The 19,678-nt window shown below is 34.5% G+C and overlaps 1 protein-coding gene across 3 annotated transcripts in view; it reads right to left on the bottom strand.

The window, feature by feature from the left end:
• LOC145249553 (katanin-interacting protein-like) overlaps positions 1–19,678 on the bottom strand; it is a 648,058-nt gene that overhangs the window by 130,834 nt on the left and 497,546 nt on the right. For all 3 annotated transcript variants that reach the window (XM_080111227.1, XM_080111229.1, XM_080111228.1), the window contains exons 33-35: positions 16,134–16,276; positions 12,956–13,057; positions 9,759–9,919 (exon numbers count right to left, since the gene is read on the bottom strand). In XM_080111227.1, coding sequence (XP_079967353.1) covers positions 9,759–9,919; positions 12,956–13,057; positions 16,134–16,276 — 406 coding nt within the window. The remainder of the gene's footprint in view (positions 1–9,758; positions 9,920–12,955; positions 13,058–16,133; positions 16,277–19,678) is intronic.

The following is a 19,678-nucleotide window of genomic DNA, read 5'->3' as shown; positions in this document are numbered from 1 at the left end:
TTACTGGAGAGTGGCAAAAAGAGAAGAGAAGGTGTGTAGGGAGAGGGGAGAAGAAATGTAGATTACCAGAAATTACGGTATTAGATTATTCAAAACCAAATCTTAGCTATCATATTTACTTCCTGTCCAATCTAATATGTCATTCTTTATATGATGAGTTTTGAAGAGGCATATATATATATATATATATATATATATATATATATATATATATATATATATATATGTGTGTGTGTGTGTGTGTGTGTGTGTGTATGTATATATATATGTATATATATATATATATATATATATATATATATATACACACCAAGTTAAAGGTATTCAAGAGAGAAAACTCATGAATTGAAATGAAATAAAACGAGGTTATTAATAGTGCTCAATAAAAAAGAGCGCAATATAATATTTTTATTTATATAGACAAATGTTATATAGTCGCTACACTGAACATGCTAATGTTTCGGACAATTGGTTAGCAAGAACCAAAAGTCCTCGTCATGCGCCATAATGAAGCCTTATGCACCACTGAAAGCATCTGGTTTGAAGCCTTGTGCGCCACTGAAGGCATCTGGTTTGTAACTGGATATCTTCAGTGGCACATAAGCTTCATTACGGCACCTGATGAGGACTTTTGGTTCTTGCTAACCAATTGTCCGAAACATTAGCATGTTCAGTGTAGCGACTATGTAATATTTGTCTTTATATATATATAAATATATATATATATATATATATATATATATATATATATATATATATATATATATATATATATATATATAATATTTTTATCGTTGAGTACTTTCAGTTGAATTAAGTCGGTCAATTTAGCTCTTATGCATAGATCATCGTATAACGATTAGATCAGTGTCTGACTGACGTAAATAGCATTTAAAATTAAAATGTTTAAATTCAACGTTATTTCACACGGTTAATTGTAGTCGAATGTCTGCGGTCTTTGCTAATCAAGCCAGAGATGGCTAATGCTGCCGAGTTCGAATCTGTCGACTGGTGTTAATCGTGACACTCTTAATCGTGACATCCTGCACTGAAGATTCCCGAAAGGATAAAACACTAGTGTCTGTAGATATTTAATTATCATAGTAAAAAAAATAATTATATATATATATATATATATATATATATATATATATATATATATATATATATATATATATATATATATATAAAAGAATCGCTCGTTTCGTAATATTACCTGCGCAGACAACAGCATCAACCAATGTGTAAAAGAATTTAAGATTTAACGACTAAAAGACCAAACGAATGCAAAAAATGATTTGAATAAACATTTCTATTAAAATCAAATTGATTTTTTTTTTCAAATAGTAAAATATTTTTCTTCAAGAAATACAAACAGTCGTTTTTCTTTTTCTTTTTTCATATCATGGTGGAGGAGGTAACTTCTGACACGTTTTCAAATATATATATTCCCTCTTATTTCTTAACCCTTCTCTTTCTCCCCACCTCTGCCTTCAAAGTTTTGCCCACCTTACGCCCTTCTTTCCTATCCTTTCTCTCTCTCTCTCTCCCCCCTTCCTTCTATTCATATCCGTGCCTGGTTTAATATTTTAAACCCCCCTTCGCCCCATAATTTTAAACTCCCCCTCGCCCCTTATCACCTTCCAATATCTTTTAAAACTTAACTGCTGCTGATATCTGATTAAACGCTTCTTTTCCCTCTCTTTTTTTTTTTTTTTTTTGTTTTTTGGTGCTTATCCTAATATCTTTTATTCCTAATCATAATAATTATCTCTGTAAAGTCTGAAGTTATCGGATCGTTGATAGGATTCGGTAATCGAAACAGGTGTAACTAAGCAGATAAAACGGTAATATATATATATATATATATATATATATATATACATATATATATATAGTAAGTTATAAAATATATATGGCGATTAAGCTACACTGAATATTCCGCGTTTCATCCACTCTAGGACTCTTCAGGCTTATGCGTCCTAGAGTGGATAAAATACGGAATATTCAGTGTAGCTTAATCGCCATATATATTTTATAACTTACTAACTAGCTCTACCTACGTATTGAGCACTTTTGAAGTAAATACTTAAAGTTTACGCATAAATTTATACTTTCGTATATTCATTTTTTGTGAGTAAATGAAGTAGTTATATATATATATATATATATATATATATATATATATATATATATATATATATATATATATATATATATATATATAATTTGTACACAATTCCAACACCATAAGTATATTTATATAACATTCATAATATTTTATTGGTTGTATGGTACATCTTACATGTGTTTCATTGAATGGTATAGGTTGATTAAAAAACTAAAATACCGTTTTTTTTTTCTTTTTTGAAAAGGATGAAAGGTGAAAAAAGAGTTCTTTTAAATCATAAGAATAAAAAAATATATATAGCATTCTGCATATTGTCGGAAATTAATTTCTCAATAATTAATAAATCATTATTCTACTAGAAATGTTTTCGGAAAAATAGCGTTCATTTTTTTTTCTTGTGTGTATATATATATATATATATATATGGATAAGTAAAAATGGTCTGTATTTGAAAAAAAAAATCTTGTAAATTATAATGTACAGTTTTTAATTGTGTTCTTTTGTATAGATAGATTATGTAAATATTTCCTATTTACAATGCCTCCCCACGGGACAGAGTTAGACACCAGGGTCGTTTTTTAACGTGGAGAAAAGGAACAAAAATAAAAATTGTCTCAGTCGTGAAGGATTTCTCCTCCACTAACAGAGAACAAGAAATTGAAGTGCAGCATCTGAAGAACAGATACTACACTTTGAGATATTAAATCTTTTATTCGTGTAAAAAATACAGTCAAAATCAACGATGAACAAAAAACTTAGGCACATGGCCAACTCAAAAGGGGGGATTGTGGGGATCGTTGGTCATCCTTGTCACTCTAGAACTAAACAAAGTCAAAAGTTTCTCCCAGCTAGTATCTTCTTTCACCATAATACCGCATTCACCCTTTCATATTGGGGGACGTCCTACTTAACTTCCAATTTTTAAAACATTTTTCATTGACGTGTAAAAACAAAAAAGATAACAATAAAATGGTACAATTCATTTGTGTCGAGCATTTTGATCTTGTCCCGAAGGCTAAATTTCTATTAAAATAAAAAAGAATGGTTATTTATTATCTATTTTCTAATAAAAATCTCAGACAACCTGAACTGACTCAATAGCCCAAAATGCCAACAAACATCAAGCTGTTCTTAAATCTAATCAAAGCCCAAAGAACAGAAACATGAAGGAAGTATGCATTATTAAAACACGCGAAAAATGTTCACATCAAGATAACTTTAAAAAGCCAGGAAAAAGCAAGAAAAGGTTTCAGTTGGTGGAAACTGGAATTGGAAAGACATCAAAGGGAATCTTCGGTAGGACGACCCCTGGCATGTTTGTGGTATAATGGTGATTGAGAAAGCTAGCCAGGATTAGCTTGGTCAACAAAACAAGGATGACCATAGACCTACATACCCACTTTTTTTTATTGGCCTTGTGCCTAATTTTGTTTTGTTAAACTTTTTGTTCATATATATATATATATATATATATATATATATATATATATATATATACGAGCAAACAGTTAATAAAACATGTTAAAAAAACACTTTGAAAAAGAGTTAAAAACATATTTAATCTGAAAAGGAAACACTTGATAAGTGGATAGTCCTTAATCCGCGGAGTTTTATATATATATATATATATGTATAAGAAATGTAAAAATACCAGCGGTGGTTGACGTTATGTTTTGAGAAAAATAGAAAAACCGAATGAAAGTATTAAAATAATCAACGTTTCGTCCTTATTTCAGAGGACATCTTCAGGATAATTGAAATAAAAATGTAAGAAAAGAAAAAGTCATAGATCGTGCGAAAAAGACAGTTTTTGAATCCTACCCATGTCGGGAAGGACAAACATATGTGCGTATGGGAAGGTTGGGTTGTTCGATATCTATATATACACTTTTAAAAATACGATAAAATAAATATGTACATTTTTTTTTCTTCTGTAAACTTATTCATTTTGTTTTTTTTTTTGTTTTTTGTTTTTTTTATTCAATTTTCACCCCAAACAAGGCACAGTGCCACTTTGAAGCAGGGGGCTACTATTAGGGACTTAATTAGCGGGGTCATTATGAAGGGAGAAGAGTAGAAAGATGTTTGTTAACATTACACTTGAACTTCTGCATATCATTGCAGTTGGGAAAGCAGAATCCCGGAAGGGAGTTCCAAAGACCCGCAGTTCTGGGGAAGAAACTATTGGAGTAAAAGGCTTTCTTGCACCTAGGGATCTCCACTGTAAAGGGATGAGACTTAGTAGCTTGTCGGGTTTGTCGGGGGTAGTTACGTCGGGGAGGTACAAGTGTTTGCAGTTCGTCAGAGCATTCACCATTAAAGTATTTGTAGAACAGGCAGAGGGATGCAACATCTCGTCGATGGGACAGAGGTTGAAGCCCAGATGACAGTTCAGGACCTATCAGGTTTGCGACTCTTTTTTGAACCCTGTCCAGGAGCGAGAGACAAGCAGCAGATGCACCAGCCCAGATGTGACAACAGTACTCCATACATGGGCGAATGGTTGCCTTATAGAGGTATAGGATACTGGCAGGCGTAAGTAGTTTTCTAGCACGGTAGAGGGAGCCAACCTTCCTTGCAGCAGCCTTGGCAATGCTCTCAATGTATCTATTCCAGTTCATATTCCCTGTAAACGTTAGGCCGAGGAGTTTAAAAGAAGTACTTTCAGGCAATGTGTTCTTGGCCATTGCTATTGGTGGTAGAGAAGGTTTCTTGTAGTTATTGAAGGAAACAAGCTTAGTCTTAGCAGCATTGAATGAGACCAACCATTTTTGTCCCCATTCCACTACGGATTGGAGGTCATCCTCTAGTGTTTCTGCCATTTTCTTGGATATGTGTTCATTTGTTTTCCCCTCATATCTGTTATAGAGAGTGGTGTCATCGGCAAATATACCCATCTCCGAAACAATATTATCAGGGAGGTCGTTTATGAATATCAGGAACAATAGAGGTCCAAGGATAGACCCCTGAGGCACTCCCGCATTTATGTCATATTGTTTGGATGTACGTCCATCGAGGACAACTTTGATTTTTCTATTACTTAAGAAGGATTTAATTACGTTATGAATTCTTCCAGTGATTCCATATGATCTAATTTTCCTTAGAAGACCATCGTGCCATACCCTGTCAAAAGCCTTAGATATATCAAGGGCCACCGCTCTACCCTCCCCTGTTTTATCCAATGAACGGTATATACGTTCAGAAACTACAGTTAAGATATCTGCTGTTGAACGGGCTTGCCTGAATCCATATTGTTTGTCAGTCAAGAGTTTAGCAGCTGTTAGGTGCTGGACTAGGGCTTTATTAACTAAGGACTCAAATATTTTGGCGAAAAGCGGGAGGAGGCTAATGGGGCGATAATTTAGTGGGTCAGTTCTTTCATCAGAATTCTTGAAGACTGGTACCACAGAGGCGGTTTTCCAGCAGTCGGGAAAACAAGATTCGTTAAGGCATTTATTGTAAAGTTTGGACAGAACTGGAGCAACCTCGGCAGAGCATTTTTTTAATAGCACAGCCGGGATGAGATCTGGTCCACATGCTTTAGAGGTGTCTAGGTTTTTTATAATAGCATGTACCTGAGAAGGGGTGATTTTCAAGTCGTCAAGTGTGGCGTCTGTTCGCAGAGGAAAATCAGGGAGTGAGTGGTGTACCGAGTTCAGTGTGGAGTTTGAGGCAAACCGACTGGCAAGCAGATTAGCCTTGTCAGTTGCCGTGCAAGCAACCTCATGATTGTTTGTTAGTGGGGGAATAATTGACTGTCCATTATTAACTACGCTGTTGTAGATTTTCCAAAAATCCCGGGTTCCTAATTTCTGTGCTTCGATGCGCTTTCTGGTGGTTTCAGAGTAATCTGACTTAGCTGTGTCTATCACTCTCTTACAATTATTTCTAGCTTCTATAAACTTCTGTTTATTTGAGCTGGACTTATGTCGGTTGAATCTGCGGAACGCATGCTGCCTTTGACAAATGGCAGCTGCACAAGCAGAAGTAAACCATTGGGGGGAGTGGGGCTTGCTATAGTATTTCCGTGCGGGAACATGTGCTTCAATAGCAGTTTTGAACCATTCAGTTGTCTCATTTGCACACTGTTCCGCTGGAAGAGTAAAGATATTTTGCCATGGGGCATCTCTGATGAGCTCCCTGATGGCTTCCCAATCAGCCTTTTTGTAATACCTCGTTGTTTTGAGTAGTGGGTCTTCAGTTTTAGGGCGAGAATTTAGGCTGATTTCTACCATTATCACAGCGTGATCAGCATTCCCGAGTGGGCTATGGGCATTTGTTGTACAGTCATTGGGAACTGTTGTCAGAAAGAGATCTAGAAGTGAGGCATGTTGATCGTGCTGGTCTGGGAAACGTGTCGGAAATGTAACCATCTGAGATAGGGAATGAGATATAGAGAAGCTATATGTGGCGCTACCAGCTACGTCTGTGTGATTTGAGAATCCTAGCCAGTTACTGTGGTGGACATTGAAGTCACCAAATACATGTATTTGTGCGCTAGTGTTGAAATATTTAAGGAAAAACGGTTAGCCAGGATTTGTTTTGATATTTTGTTCTTTGATTATTATTTTCCCGATGCTAGGGGTTAAATGGTAGAAACCTTTTCTTTGCGTAATAGTATTAGTATTTAATATTAGTGCTGATTCTAAAAGTCTTCTTTTAGCTCTATCTATCACGTATTTAATAATTTTCACTTGATCTAAATTAAATGAGTGATCGTGTTCTGCACAATGGCAAAAGAGTGCATTTAGGGCGTTACCATTCCTCTTTTGCCATTGCTACTATCAGGGACTATCAGAGACTTAATTAGTGGGGTCATTATGAAGGGAGATGAGTAGAAAGATGTTTGTTAACATTACACTTGAACTTCTGCATATCAGTGCAGTTGGGAAAGCAGAATCCGGAAGGGAGTTCCAAAGACCCGCAGTTCTGAGGAAGAAACCATTGAAGTAAAAAGCTTTCTTGCACCTAGGGATCTCTACTGTAAAGGGATGAGACTTAGTAGCTTGTCGGGTTTGTCGGGGGGGGGTAGTTACGTTGGGGAGGTACAAGTGTTTGCAGTTCGTCAGAGCATTCACCATTAAAGTATTTGTAGAACAGGCAGAGGGATGCAACATCTTGTTGATGGGACAGAGGTTGAAGCCCAGATGACAGTTCAGGACCTATCAGGTTTGCGACTCTTTTTTGAACCCTGTCAGGAGCGAGAGGCAAGCAGCAGATGCACCAGCCCAGATGTGACAACAGTACTCCACGTCTCTTTAATGGAATATTTCCATGATTAGACTCATCTAACCAGGTCGTTTTCTCGAAATTCATATTTGATAAGAATTATTAAAAATGCCCACTATACCAATGAAAATAAGAGAATTGGTTGTGAAGAAGAAAGAAAAAGACCAATTCCTTTAATTCCATAGTTAAACAGTTTGAAATGCATGCATCAACAGTGAAAAAAATATGGAAAAAATATGTAACCTATGGAACAATCAAGAAAAGGTGATAAAAGGAGAAAGATGACAGAGAGAGGGGGGGGGAGAGACTTTGCTTAAATTGAAGGAAACACCCATATTGGGGGAGGGGCAAGAAGCTCCTTGCAAATACAGATTTGTCTGTAAATATATCTCTTCCTAAATTTACCTATTTACAATGCCTCCCCACGGGACAGAGTTAGACACCAGGGTCGTTTTTTTAACGTGGAGAAAAGGTACAAAAAATAAAAATTGTCTCAGTCGTGAAGGATTTCTCCTCCACCGAAAGAGAACGAGAAATGGAAGTGCCGCATCTGAAGAACAGATACTACACTTTGAGGTATTTATTTGCTCCCCTACTGAGCAAATTAGGCACAAGGCCGATTTTTAAAGTGAGGAGTGAAGGGGAAATGGGGACCAACTCCCCGGGGAGTAGGGGAGCTGGATAGTGACAATTGGTATGAAGGGTTGCCCCTACATTGACCAAGGTCTTATATGTGGGGTTTCCCCCCCATATGGTCTTTGCTTGCAGTATCTGCCGGAACAGATGGTATTTATTTGCTCCCCCACCGAGCAAATTAGGCACAAGGCCAATTTTTAATGTGAGGAGTGAAGGGAGGGGAAAGGGAAAAAGGGGACCAGCTCCCGAGAGGTGGGAAATGGGAGCTGGTTAAAGGTCAGGCATGTGGGGTTGCCCCCACATCTGGTCTTTGCTAGTCATAGCTAGTCATAGCTGGCAGTATCTGCCGGAACAGATGGTATTTATTTGCTCCCCCACTGAGCAAATTAGGCACAAGGCCGTTTTTAATGTGAGGTAAAAACCAGCTCCCCTAAAAGTAGGCAAAAAGGGGGCACTCTGGTTACCAAAAATAATAATTGTCCCAGTATAGAGGGTTTCCCCTCCATTGACTGGTACAAATTATCTTAAGTGCAGCATCTGCCGGAACAGATGGTATTTATTTGCTCCCCCACCGAGCAAATTAGGCACAAGGCCAATTTTTAATGTGAGGAGTGAAGGGAGGGGGAAGGGAAAAAGGGGACCAGCTCCCGAGAGGTGGGAAATGGGAGCTGGTTAATGGTCAGGCATGTGGGGTTGCCCCCACATCCGGTCTTTGCTAGTCATAGCTAGTCATAGCTTGCAGTATCTTCCGGAACAGATACTACACTTTGATCTTGTCCCGAAGGCCAAGTATGTAAGAGAACTTTAAGGAGGCATAATTTATGTGGCTTGCAAAAAAAAAAAAAAGCTATTAAAGATGAGACATGTTGCTAACAGGAAAACTTTCTGTAAGAATATGTTGAAAAAACAATAACAAAACAGGAACTTGATAATATTGTCTACTCAGATGAATGCGGGATAGACCTCTATCCAAGCGGCCGATTATATATGGTAGAACAACCCCATACCTATCTAAGAAGTGCAAATATGCCAGGAAAACTTTCAAAGAGGCAAATTCCTCTATTAATATTTGGGGATGTATCAAAGCTACAGGAGAGAGATGCATCCACTTGTATAGTAACTTGAGCAGTTATAAATACCAAGATATATTGGATGAAACATACCTTCCAACCCACCAAAATGAGCTTATAAGTGTTTATGTTATTATTAGTAGTAGTTGTAGTGACATTAGCAATAGAATGTTTATACAATTTCACATCCGATCTCCCAAAGATGCTTCATGGCAAATTGAATGAAATACACATAAAAAGTTTTGGAGCTTATAAGTGTTTTTATTTTATATATTTTTTATTTTATTTATTTTTTTAATTTATTTAAAAAAAAAAATAAAAAAAAATAAAATAAAATAAAAAAAAAAAAAAATAAAAAAATAATAATAATAATAATAATAATAATAATAAGTAGTAGTAGTAGTAGTAGTAGTAGTAGTTGTAGAAGAAGAATCACTTTAAACCTGTATAATATGCACTGCATTTAAAGATTTCTAACATCAAATTTGGAGTTTATACAAGTTTATTATTATTAATAATAGCAATTATTCATAATAGTAAGAGGGGAATAAATAGTATCGTTATTTTTTACTAAATTTGTTGCAAATCTGTCAAATATTTTGGGATCATAGAAGCAACCAAAACACACACACACAAAGGAAATGCTCAATTATAAGAAAAAAAAACAAAAAAAAAAACTTTCATATGCTTACCTAATAATGGTGTGTTTCTCCTTACGGAGAATTCCCTGGTCACCACTAAACAAAATTGTGTGGTAGGGTTGTGGTACGTCGCAGGTCGGTAGGATACCTCGGGTGTTAGTGGTTACAGCAGGTAAGGTACCGTTGCACACTAGGAGCTCATCAACGAGTAACTATGCGTAGAGAAATGAAAAGATTGTTATAAATATTTTAAAGAAAATTTCCACCTTACTGCAATTTTTTGGCATAATTATATTGAGGATGACCACAAAGATTTGGCCGATTATATTTATAGCCAAGGGTGATAAGAATCAGGTATCATATAGAAAATATATTGAATTTTTTTTAATTTGAATTTTTCAGTCATAGTTTATTGTTTCGACACTGCTGATCATGACCGGATTTATACTCCCGTCTCTTATTCCTCAAATACATCCATTATAAGATCATGTTGCATATATATTTTATAGTTTACACTTTTAAAAAATGTGCGCCATAGTACAGAGTGGAACAATAAAATCATCGCCCTAGAAAAGACAACATGATTCCATTTCTGTTTGATTTTTTTTGTTGCAGATAATCTATTAGTTAGCCAGTTGTGTACAAATCCCCAAAATTTTCTATCATGTCTGAAAGTGACACAATGTTCAATGGGTGAGATCAAAGATGCACCACTGTACAACTCATGCTTTCTACTGATCCAAGTTATGACAACTGGACCATTGCCAACACCATCAAAATGAAAATCTAGACGGTTCAATGCTTGAGGGCACAGCTTAATGAAGTTTCCAGCCATGGTTATGGTTTTTGGTGTGGCTTCAAGTGAGAACCACATCATGCCACCTCACATCTTTGACGTCAGCTTGAAAGTCAATATCAGAGTGTACCCGGATGTGCTGAAGAGTCCATAAGTCCAAAGAGACCCAGGCATGGTTTCTTTCACTAGCTCTTCTCCTCCCCCGACCTGAACCTGCAGGACTACTCCATTTTGCCATACGTTGAGAATATCACCATGATCTCCCACAACACCAAAGCCAGCCTGATCGCTACCATGGTTTTTGTAATCAAAAAACTTGTTAAATCAACAAAGTTTTATTTATTTTACAGTGATAATATGACTAGCAAGAAAGTTCATGTCAGTATGGGGTGGTGTGTGGTGGCAACACTTGAAGTGTGTCAGCTGGCTTCCCTCTCTCTTTTGTTTGACTGACTGCCTTTGTTTTAACTTACCTTATATTTACCCACATTCCTTGATTGGAATTTAATTGTTTGCTTATTTTGACCTTTGATTTGAAATACTTTTAGCAATTCTAATCCAGTTGAAATAATTTCTCTCATTGTTTCATGATCTTGATTCTTTGATCAGAATGTAGGATTGACATTATCGCCAGCAATCCGGTTTACATTTGGTTTTGCCCGGATCCGATATTTTTTGGCGTTGTCCGTCACCTCTTCAACACTTTAATGTTCATTTTTTGCAACATTTTGAATGGATATAAATAATTCAGCCTCCAGAGATGGGGGTGAAAGATCAACCCATATATAGGAAGTTACCCATACCTGAACAAGCACACACACATATATAAATATAAGTTTTAGGAAAGAAATGTTATGCTTGTCAGAATTACAGGCGTGTATTTTGCTCGTTAGAAAATACATGCCAGAAAATCTGCTAAAATACCAGGAAATGTAAGGTTGATTCTGCAATTGAAATTCATTTTTTCATGCATGATTCACATAGAAAAAAGTGAAAAATAGATTCGGATAATTTGCATATTATTCTTACAATGTTTCATATGATGTAAAATCCCACCGTGTTCAAGTATATCTTATCGAATTCAGGAATTTTTGTGTTGAATGCAGAAATCTGCACAGAATTTTAAATGGAACCCTTTATTTAATCCACAGGGGTACATAGTCATGGCTGATAGAATAAGAACATGCTACCCCTTATGGATTAAATAAAGGATTCAGTTTGAAATTTTATGAAAATTTCAGAGTTTGGCAGAAAAATTCCAGAGTTCAGCAGAAAAATACTCAAATCCAGGAGAAGAATTCAAGAATTCAGCAGAAAGATTTCAGAGTTTGGAAGAAAAATTTCAGAATTCAGCAGAAAGATTCCAGAGTTTGGAAGAAAAATTTCAGAGTTCAGCAGAAAGATTCTCGAGCCCAGCAGAAGAATTCCAGAATTCAGCAGAAAAATTCCAAAATTCAACAGAAAGATTCCAGAGTTTTGAAGAAAAATTCCAGAGTTCAGCAGAAAGATTCTCGAGCCCAGCAGAAGAATTCCAGAATTCAGCAGAAAAATTCCACAGTTCGTAAGAAAAATTCCAGAGTTCAGCAGAAAGATTTTCGAGTTCAACATGATACACCTGAAGAAGATTGGAGATTACATCGGCTGAAACGTTGTGAAAATAACACTCAAGATGAGAACAGTAGTCCGAAAAATCCAAATAATACCAGTATACTCATGCCACAAGTACAGTTTTGGGTTGCTGCTAGTTTCAAAATTAATACCAAACATGAAGCAATGATCATGTGTTTCTTTTCCTTGATACGATTAAAGTAGGAATATTTTAGCTGCACACATGTGGGAACATTATCATTTTCTGCACACATGTGGGAACATTATCATTTTCTGCACACATGTGGGAACCATTCTCCATGTTGTCTTATCGTTAGGTCACATCTATACTCCTGTGGGAGTTGAACACTCTCATCCTAACTCAATTATCGCCCTTTAACTCAGAAGAGCGACCTACCTACGTCACTTCCTGTTTCTCTTATTTCACCCTCTTTTCCGCTGAACGCTCGACCAGTCAAGATGTGACGAACCACCGCTCCGGTGGCAATGGTCCACCACAATGCTCCTGGCTACCGCCAGCCTCTCGCAAGTAACGTTACTCTTATGAACTCTCATTCTTCTATCCTCTTTCCTGTATATTTATGCAAATAAATTGCATTTGTTTCGTTGATATATAACGGTATATTTTCGTCTTCATTATGCGACCTTTCGCCTTTCAATTTTCTCTACCACCAAATATATTCATTTCACCATAATATACATGGGGACCGGATCGTCTAAAAACGGCAGACCGTCCTGTCCCCAACACTCCAACACCTAGCTCTAACCCGACACTTTATATGAACACATGTGATTGAAACTGTCAACTCCTTTGACAGATCAAAACAGAACCTCTTGAACTCACAGCAAAATCTTTTGTAGCTCTCGATGGCGTCTTGGAATAATTCCAGATCTTTATCATCGATACTGTCGTCGGCTGGTCGAATATCACATAGACTTTATTTACCTAAAAAATAAAAAATAAAATAAAAAAATCAAAAAAATCACCTTTACAGAAAACTGAAAATGCAAAATAACACAACCGTAACATTCTATAAATCAGGAACGTTAAAAACAGATTTTTTTTTGTCTTTAATATATTAAAAAATATATGCCCCTCCCCCACCTCTGATCAGATATTTTTACTAAGCTGGGAGGATTATATAATTGTAAAAAAAAAAAAAAAAAAAAAACTATATACATAATTAAAGCAGTTTTCAGCTTTTAAAATAATTTCCAACGCTGTTGATAAAGTTAACCCATTCATTTATTTTCTTCTTTTTAAATATTCCTCATGTTTGAATTCATATTTTTAGTGTCAATTTTCGATCATGGCATCTGCTTTATTTTGAAACGTGACGTAACTCATAAATCTATGACGTCACACCAAAGCTATAATTATTTTGTAAAGGTAATGTTTTAATCTCTGTTTATAAAAAAGTTAAAAGAGCTCAGTTGATAGATCCTAAGACTGAAGATCTCATATTTTTAGTGTCAATTTTCGATCAAGGCATCTGCTTTATTTTGAAACGTGACGTAACTCATAAATCTATGACGTCACACCAAAGCCATAATTATTTTGTAAAGGTAATGTTTTAATCTCTGTTTATAAAAAAGTCAAAAGAGCTCAGTTGATAGATCCTAAGACTGAAGATCTCATATTTTTAGTGTCAATTTTCGATCATGGCATCTTGAAACGTGACGTAACTCATAAATCTATGACGTCACACCAAAGCTATAATTATTTTGTAAAGGTAATGTTTTAATCTCTGTTTATAAAAAAGTCAAAAGAGCTCAGTTGATAGATCCTAAGACTGAAGATCTCATATTTTTAGTGTCAATTTTCGATCATAGTATCTGCTTTATTTTGAAACGTGACGTAACTCATAAATCTATGACGTCACACCAAAGCCATAATTATTTTGTAAAGGTAATGTTTTAATCTCTGTTTATAAAAAAGTCAAAAGAGCTCAGTTGATAGATCCTAAGACTGAAGATCTCATATTTTTAGTGTCAATTTTCGATCATGGCATCTGCTTTATTTTGAAACGTGACGTAACTCATAAATCTATGACGTCACACCAAAGCCATAATTATTTTGTAAAGGTAATGTTTTAATCTCTGTTTATAAAAAAGTCAAAAGAGCTCAGTTGATAGATCCTAAGACTGAAGATCTCATATTTTTAGTGTCAATTTTCGATCATGGCATCTTGAAACGTGACGTAACTCATAAATCTATGACGTCACACCAAAGCTATAATTATTTTGTAAAGGTAATGTTTTAATCTCTGTTTATAAAAAAGTCAAAAGAGCTCAGTTGATAGATCCTAAGACTGAAGATCTCATATTTTTAGTGTCAATTTTCGATCATGGCATCTGCTTTATTTTGAAACGTGACGTAACTCATAAATCTATGACGTCACACCAAAGCTATAATTATTTTGTAAAGGTAATGTTTTAATCTCTGTTTATAAAAAAGTCAAAAGAGCTCAGTTGATAGATCCTAAGACTGAAGATCTCATATTTTTAGTGTCAATTTTCGATCATGGCATCTGCTTTATTTTGAAACGTGACGTAACTCATAAATCTATGACGTCACACCAAAGCTATAATTATTTTGTAAAGGTAATGTTTTAATCTCTGTTTATAAAAAAATCAAGAGTTCAGTTGATAGATCCTAAGACTGAAGATCTCATATTTTTTGTGTCAATTTTCGATCATGGCATCTGCTTTATTTTGAAACGTGACGTAACTCATAAATCTATGACGTCACACCAAAGACATAATTATTTTGCAAAGGTAATGTTTTAAGCTCTATTTCTTCTATTTATTTCCCCTCCGGGACGTTAGACACGAGATCAAGTATAGGTTTGATGAAAATGTTTCTGGGGAGTGAACTGGATTCGAACATGTCACATGCAGGTTTTCAATCTGTGTCGTTAACCACTTAGCCACTGTCATACCACCAACACACCTCCGTTTAAGCAGGGATTAGAAAATCCAAAGAATTCAGCTGGTTTAACGTTAAAGTGAATATCTCAAGGTTTTAATTTCGATTTTTGATCATGGAATTTGCTTTGTTTGTTAGGAATTTTTTTATTTGCTATTAATGCAACATTATCTATTTCTCCAAATTAAGATCTCTGATATTTTGAAATGGAACAAATTGTTGCGTTGAAAATAATTGTGATGAATTAACGGATGGACAGATGGAGAGAATAATGATTTACAGAAGCTGATTATGCTCTCGACCTCCTCAAGCAGTTGAGAAAATCGGCATTTGATTTTTATATCAATAAAGAAGAAGAAGCAGAAGAAGAAGAAGAAGAAGAAGAAGAAGAAGAAGAAGAAGAAGATGATGATGATGATGATGATGAAATTGAATTTCAAATTGATGCTGGTCAAACTATGATGAGTAACAGAATTTTCAGTAGAAGAAGAAGAAGAAGAAGAAGAAGAAGAAGATGATGATGATGATGATGATGATGATGAAATTGAATTTCAAATTGATGCTGGTCAAGCTATGATGAGTAACAGAATTTTTAGTAGAAGAAGAAGAAGAAGAAGAAGAAGAAGATGATGATGATGATGATGATGATGAAATTGAATTTCAAATTGATGCTGGTCAAACTATGATGAGTAACAGAATTTTCAGTAGAAGAAGAAGAAGAAGATGATGATGATGATGATGAAATTGAATTTCAAATTGATGCTGGTCAAGCTATGATGAGTAACAGAATTTTCAGTAGAAGAAGAAGAAGAAGAAGAAGAAGAAGAAGAAGAAGAAGAAGATGATGATGATGATGATGATGATGAAATTGAATTTTAAATTGATGCTGGTCAAGCTATGATGAGTAACAGAATTTTCAGTAGAAGAAGAAGAAGAAGAAGAAGATGATGATGAAATTGGATTTCAAACTTGATGCTGGTCAAGCTGCGATGAGTAACAGAATCTTCAGTAGGCAACTTGATGCTGAACCATTTTGGCATTACAAAAACAATTTTTATAGATGCAAGCCTAAAAAAAGAAATGTTCCACTTACAATGGACGGAAGAACGGGGGCAAGCCACATGTGAGATCCATCTTTGGTATCATTGACGCCATCGATAAGTTTATCCGGCGTACGTATGTCGGTCTGCTGGTTGGGATTAAGAACATTCACACTGTCTGGATAGGCTGCTATGTCTATGTGCAAAGAAAACAGTAAAGTCTTGTAAGTATTTTACTAAGTAAAAGTTATATATATATATATATATATATATATATATATATATATATATATATATATATATAGACACACGAATATTTATTTAAAAACTATACATACATATTCCAAAGACGAACTAGCGGTTTCACTGTATTGAACCAGCCATCTATGGTTGATACGAATTCAATACAAATCATCAACGTTGGTGGAAATGGGAAAAATAAACAGTGAAATAAACACCAGTTAACGGTGTCTTTACTAAGAGGCCCTGTTGTAAAGTTAGTCCTTAGTAAATGATGCTAAAAGATTCTGTTTACGGAATGGGGGAAGAGGTGGGCAGGTAGGGTGATGGAGTGGTGGTGGTGGTGGTGGTGGGATTGTTTGCTTTTCTCTTTCCACCGACGCTGATGATTTGTATTAAATCATATCAGCCACAGATGGCTGGTTCAATACAATTAAACCGCTGGCTCGTCTTTGGAATATGTATGTATAGTTTTTAAATAAATATTCATCTTTTAGCATTCATATTCGCAATTGAGCACTTTGATTTCTTTTCATTGCATTCTGCCTCTCTCTCTATCTCTCTTTCTCTCTCTCTCTCTCTCTCTCTATATATATATATATATATATATATGAAAGTGTGGGTAGATTGATATATTAGATAGATAGGAATATTTAAAGACTAAAACAGAAATTGCAGATAAAAAAACGGCCAAACAAAGAAGAAATAAAGAAATAAAATGAAGGATTATTAAGTTATAAAGTATTAAGAAAGTATGTAGAAAAAACGATAAAGTTAAAGAAAAAGTTATATATCTATCTAAAAGGTAAAAGTAATAACTATGTAATTTCAAAATTGCCATTAGTTATTACTTTTACCTTTTAGATAGATATATAATTTTTTCTTTAACTTTATCGTTTTTTCTACATACTTTCTTAATACTTTATATTTTAATAATCCTTCATTTTATTTCTTTATTTCTTCTTTGGCGGTTTTTTTATCTGCAATTTCTGTTTTAGTCCTTAAATATTCCTATATATATATATATATATATATATATATATATATATATATATATACACACACTTCTAGAATTTTTTTTGTGTATTGATATTCATATTAAAACCCTTTTTTCTATTTATTTAAAATGAAAACACTACTTTGTTATATATGGGTCATGGAATTGCATTCATCTGCAAAAGATCTAGCTAATTTGCATATTCTTTTAAACATTCATTTTAATTAATTCCCGATTAGTTTTTTCGCTTTTTTGGTGGGATGATCATCTTTACTTAACTATTACGTGTAATTATATTCATGCTGATATTCTACATGATTTATACTTGTGTAATATTTGCATAAAAAGGTTATAGTAAACACAAAACTCTTTCTATATATATTTATGTATGTGTATATAGATTTGTTTAAAACATTTTGCCTACTAAACTCCTCTGTTAGATTTTGGTTTACAGACACGAAACTTAATATATAGGGTATTCAAACGCATGCAAAACTTTATATTTGGGTTTTAGCCGGGAAAAACTGGTCCAAAAATGGGAAAATTTTAAAAAATGGAATTTACCAACTGAAGGTCAAATGACGCCATTATGATTATGTGTGCTTAACGTAATAGCTATTGGTTCATGCTTTAATCTTTAGCCTTGCAGCAAACATATCTTCATAGCTCAGGCATTAACGTCAAAGGAAAATGTAAATCAGAAGCTAAATGTTTTGGTTTCAACTCTCGCTGGTGGTGCACAAGTCATTTTTTTTTTTTTTTTTACTTTTTAAACAATTACTATATATTGGGTCCTTGATGGATGCAATTCCACGACTCATATATAACAAATTTGTATTTTCTTTTTAAATAAATAAAAAAAGGTTTTTTAATATGAATATCAATATACAAAAGCTCAAATTTATAGGAGTATAGATTTATAGTCACTTATCCATTTCTTCTTAAACTTTAGGCTTTCGGCATATCTTTTAACATCTCTCTCCAGGTGTTATACACATCCGTATTTATGGCTTACACCAGCCAATCATATTCTTGCGAGGAGGAGCTTGGATATATTCATATTCATTACATACAGAAGTATCATTCAGGATATTTGTGTCAATTTGATTAAAATACATACAATCTTTTTTCTTAAAACATTGTAATTAATTTAACATACTATGCTATGTAGATAGTATACAAGTGACTCATTATGTTGCCAAATAATTTACACACGTGTATGTGGTGTGTACGGATAAACCACAGATACGTATGTAAATTAGATAGCAATGCTGAAAAAGAGATTTCTAAATATTCACAGAAACATTAAAAAATATTTTAAAAAATGAAGAATTGGCATTCACCCTAGGCGGCTTGAACTGGCTTCCTCTGAAGGAGGGAGTTTCTAAGGAATATCAAATTCACAAATGGTCTACAGTTGCATGTATATCCCAGTCAAGGGAGATAATGACGTTACGTTTTTGCAGTTCTTGCAGGGAGTTGTTGACGTCCTCCTATATATATATATATATATATATATATATATATATATATATATATATATATATATATAATGCTTGCTAGTCCCAAATGGTCATCCATATACATTTAACTACATACAATCTTTTTTCTAAAAACATTGTTATTAATTTAACATACTATGATATCATTTATAACTACACTAGTGGTAGTAGGCAGGCAGACTCGAACCTGTACCGTGAAGGAGGAAAAGAACGGGAAAAAAATGTGGCATCTTTGCTGTTGCGTCCATCGCCAAACCGGAATTGGCGAACGTCAAAATTAAGGCTAGTCAATTGAAAAGAGTGGATGACTTTTGAAAATATCGACGAAAAAAGCGATCCCTCCTCGTAGAACACTGCCCAGTTGAGGGTGAAGGAATCAATGTTTTTAGCCAATTTTTTGATATTTGTCGTCCGAAGAGCCGTGCTTCAAAACTATACCGATCTCGTGCAAATCTGTCGTCTTTGTCGAAAGTTTTAGGCAAACATACAAACATACATATATACATTTAAACAGCCAGGTGAGATTTATATTATAGAAGATAATAACTATATCAGTACATAGTATGTAGTACTGATTCAGCTCAACCATGCTTAACTTTGATGATCTAACCAGAATCGATATGTCAACATGATTATGTTGTATTATGAAATATTAGAAAATGATTAAAGCAACATATAGAACGAGGCATACATAGCTAAGAGTAATGGGCAACTTATTCAGTTAATTCCAAATTATGTCTAATTAGAACTAAAATGGATTTTTTTTAAATAACTCAATCCCAGAAGTATATTTTAGTATGCATTTTGTGTGATTAAATTATTTCGGAAAAAAAAAAAGCCTTTAGGAAATAACTTTTGA

This window comes from Euprymna scolopes, chromosome 28 (assembly GCF_053919585.1).
Source record: "Euprymna scolopes isolate OS-2025 chromosome 28, ASM5391958v1, whole genome shotgun sequence".
Lineage (NCBI taxonomy): Eukaryota > Metazoa > Mollusca > Cephalopoda > Sepiida > Sepiolidae > Euprymna > Euprymna scolopes.
The sequence above is the reverse complement of the archived record's forward strand: the minus strand, read 5'-3'. Positions and strand labels throughout refer to the sequence as shown.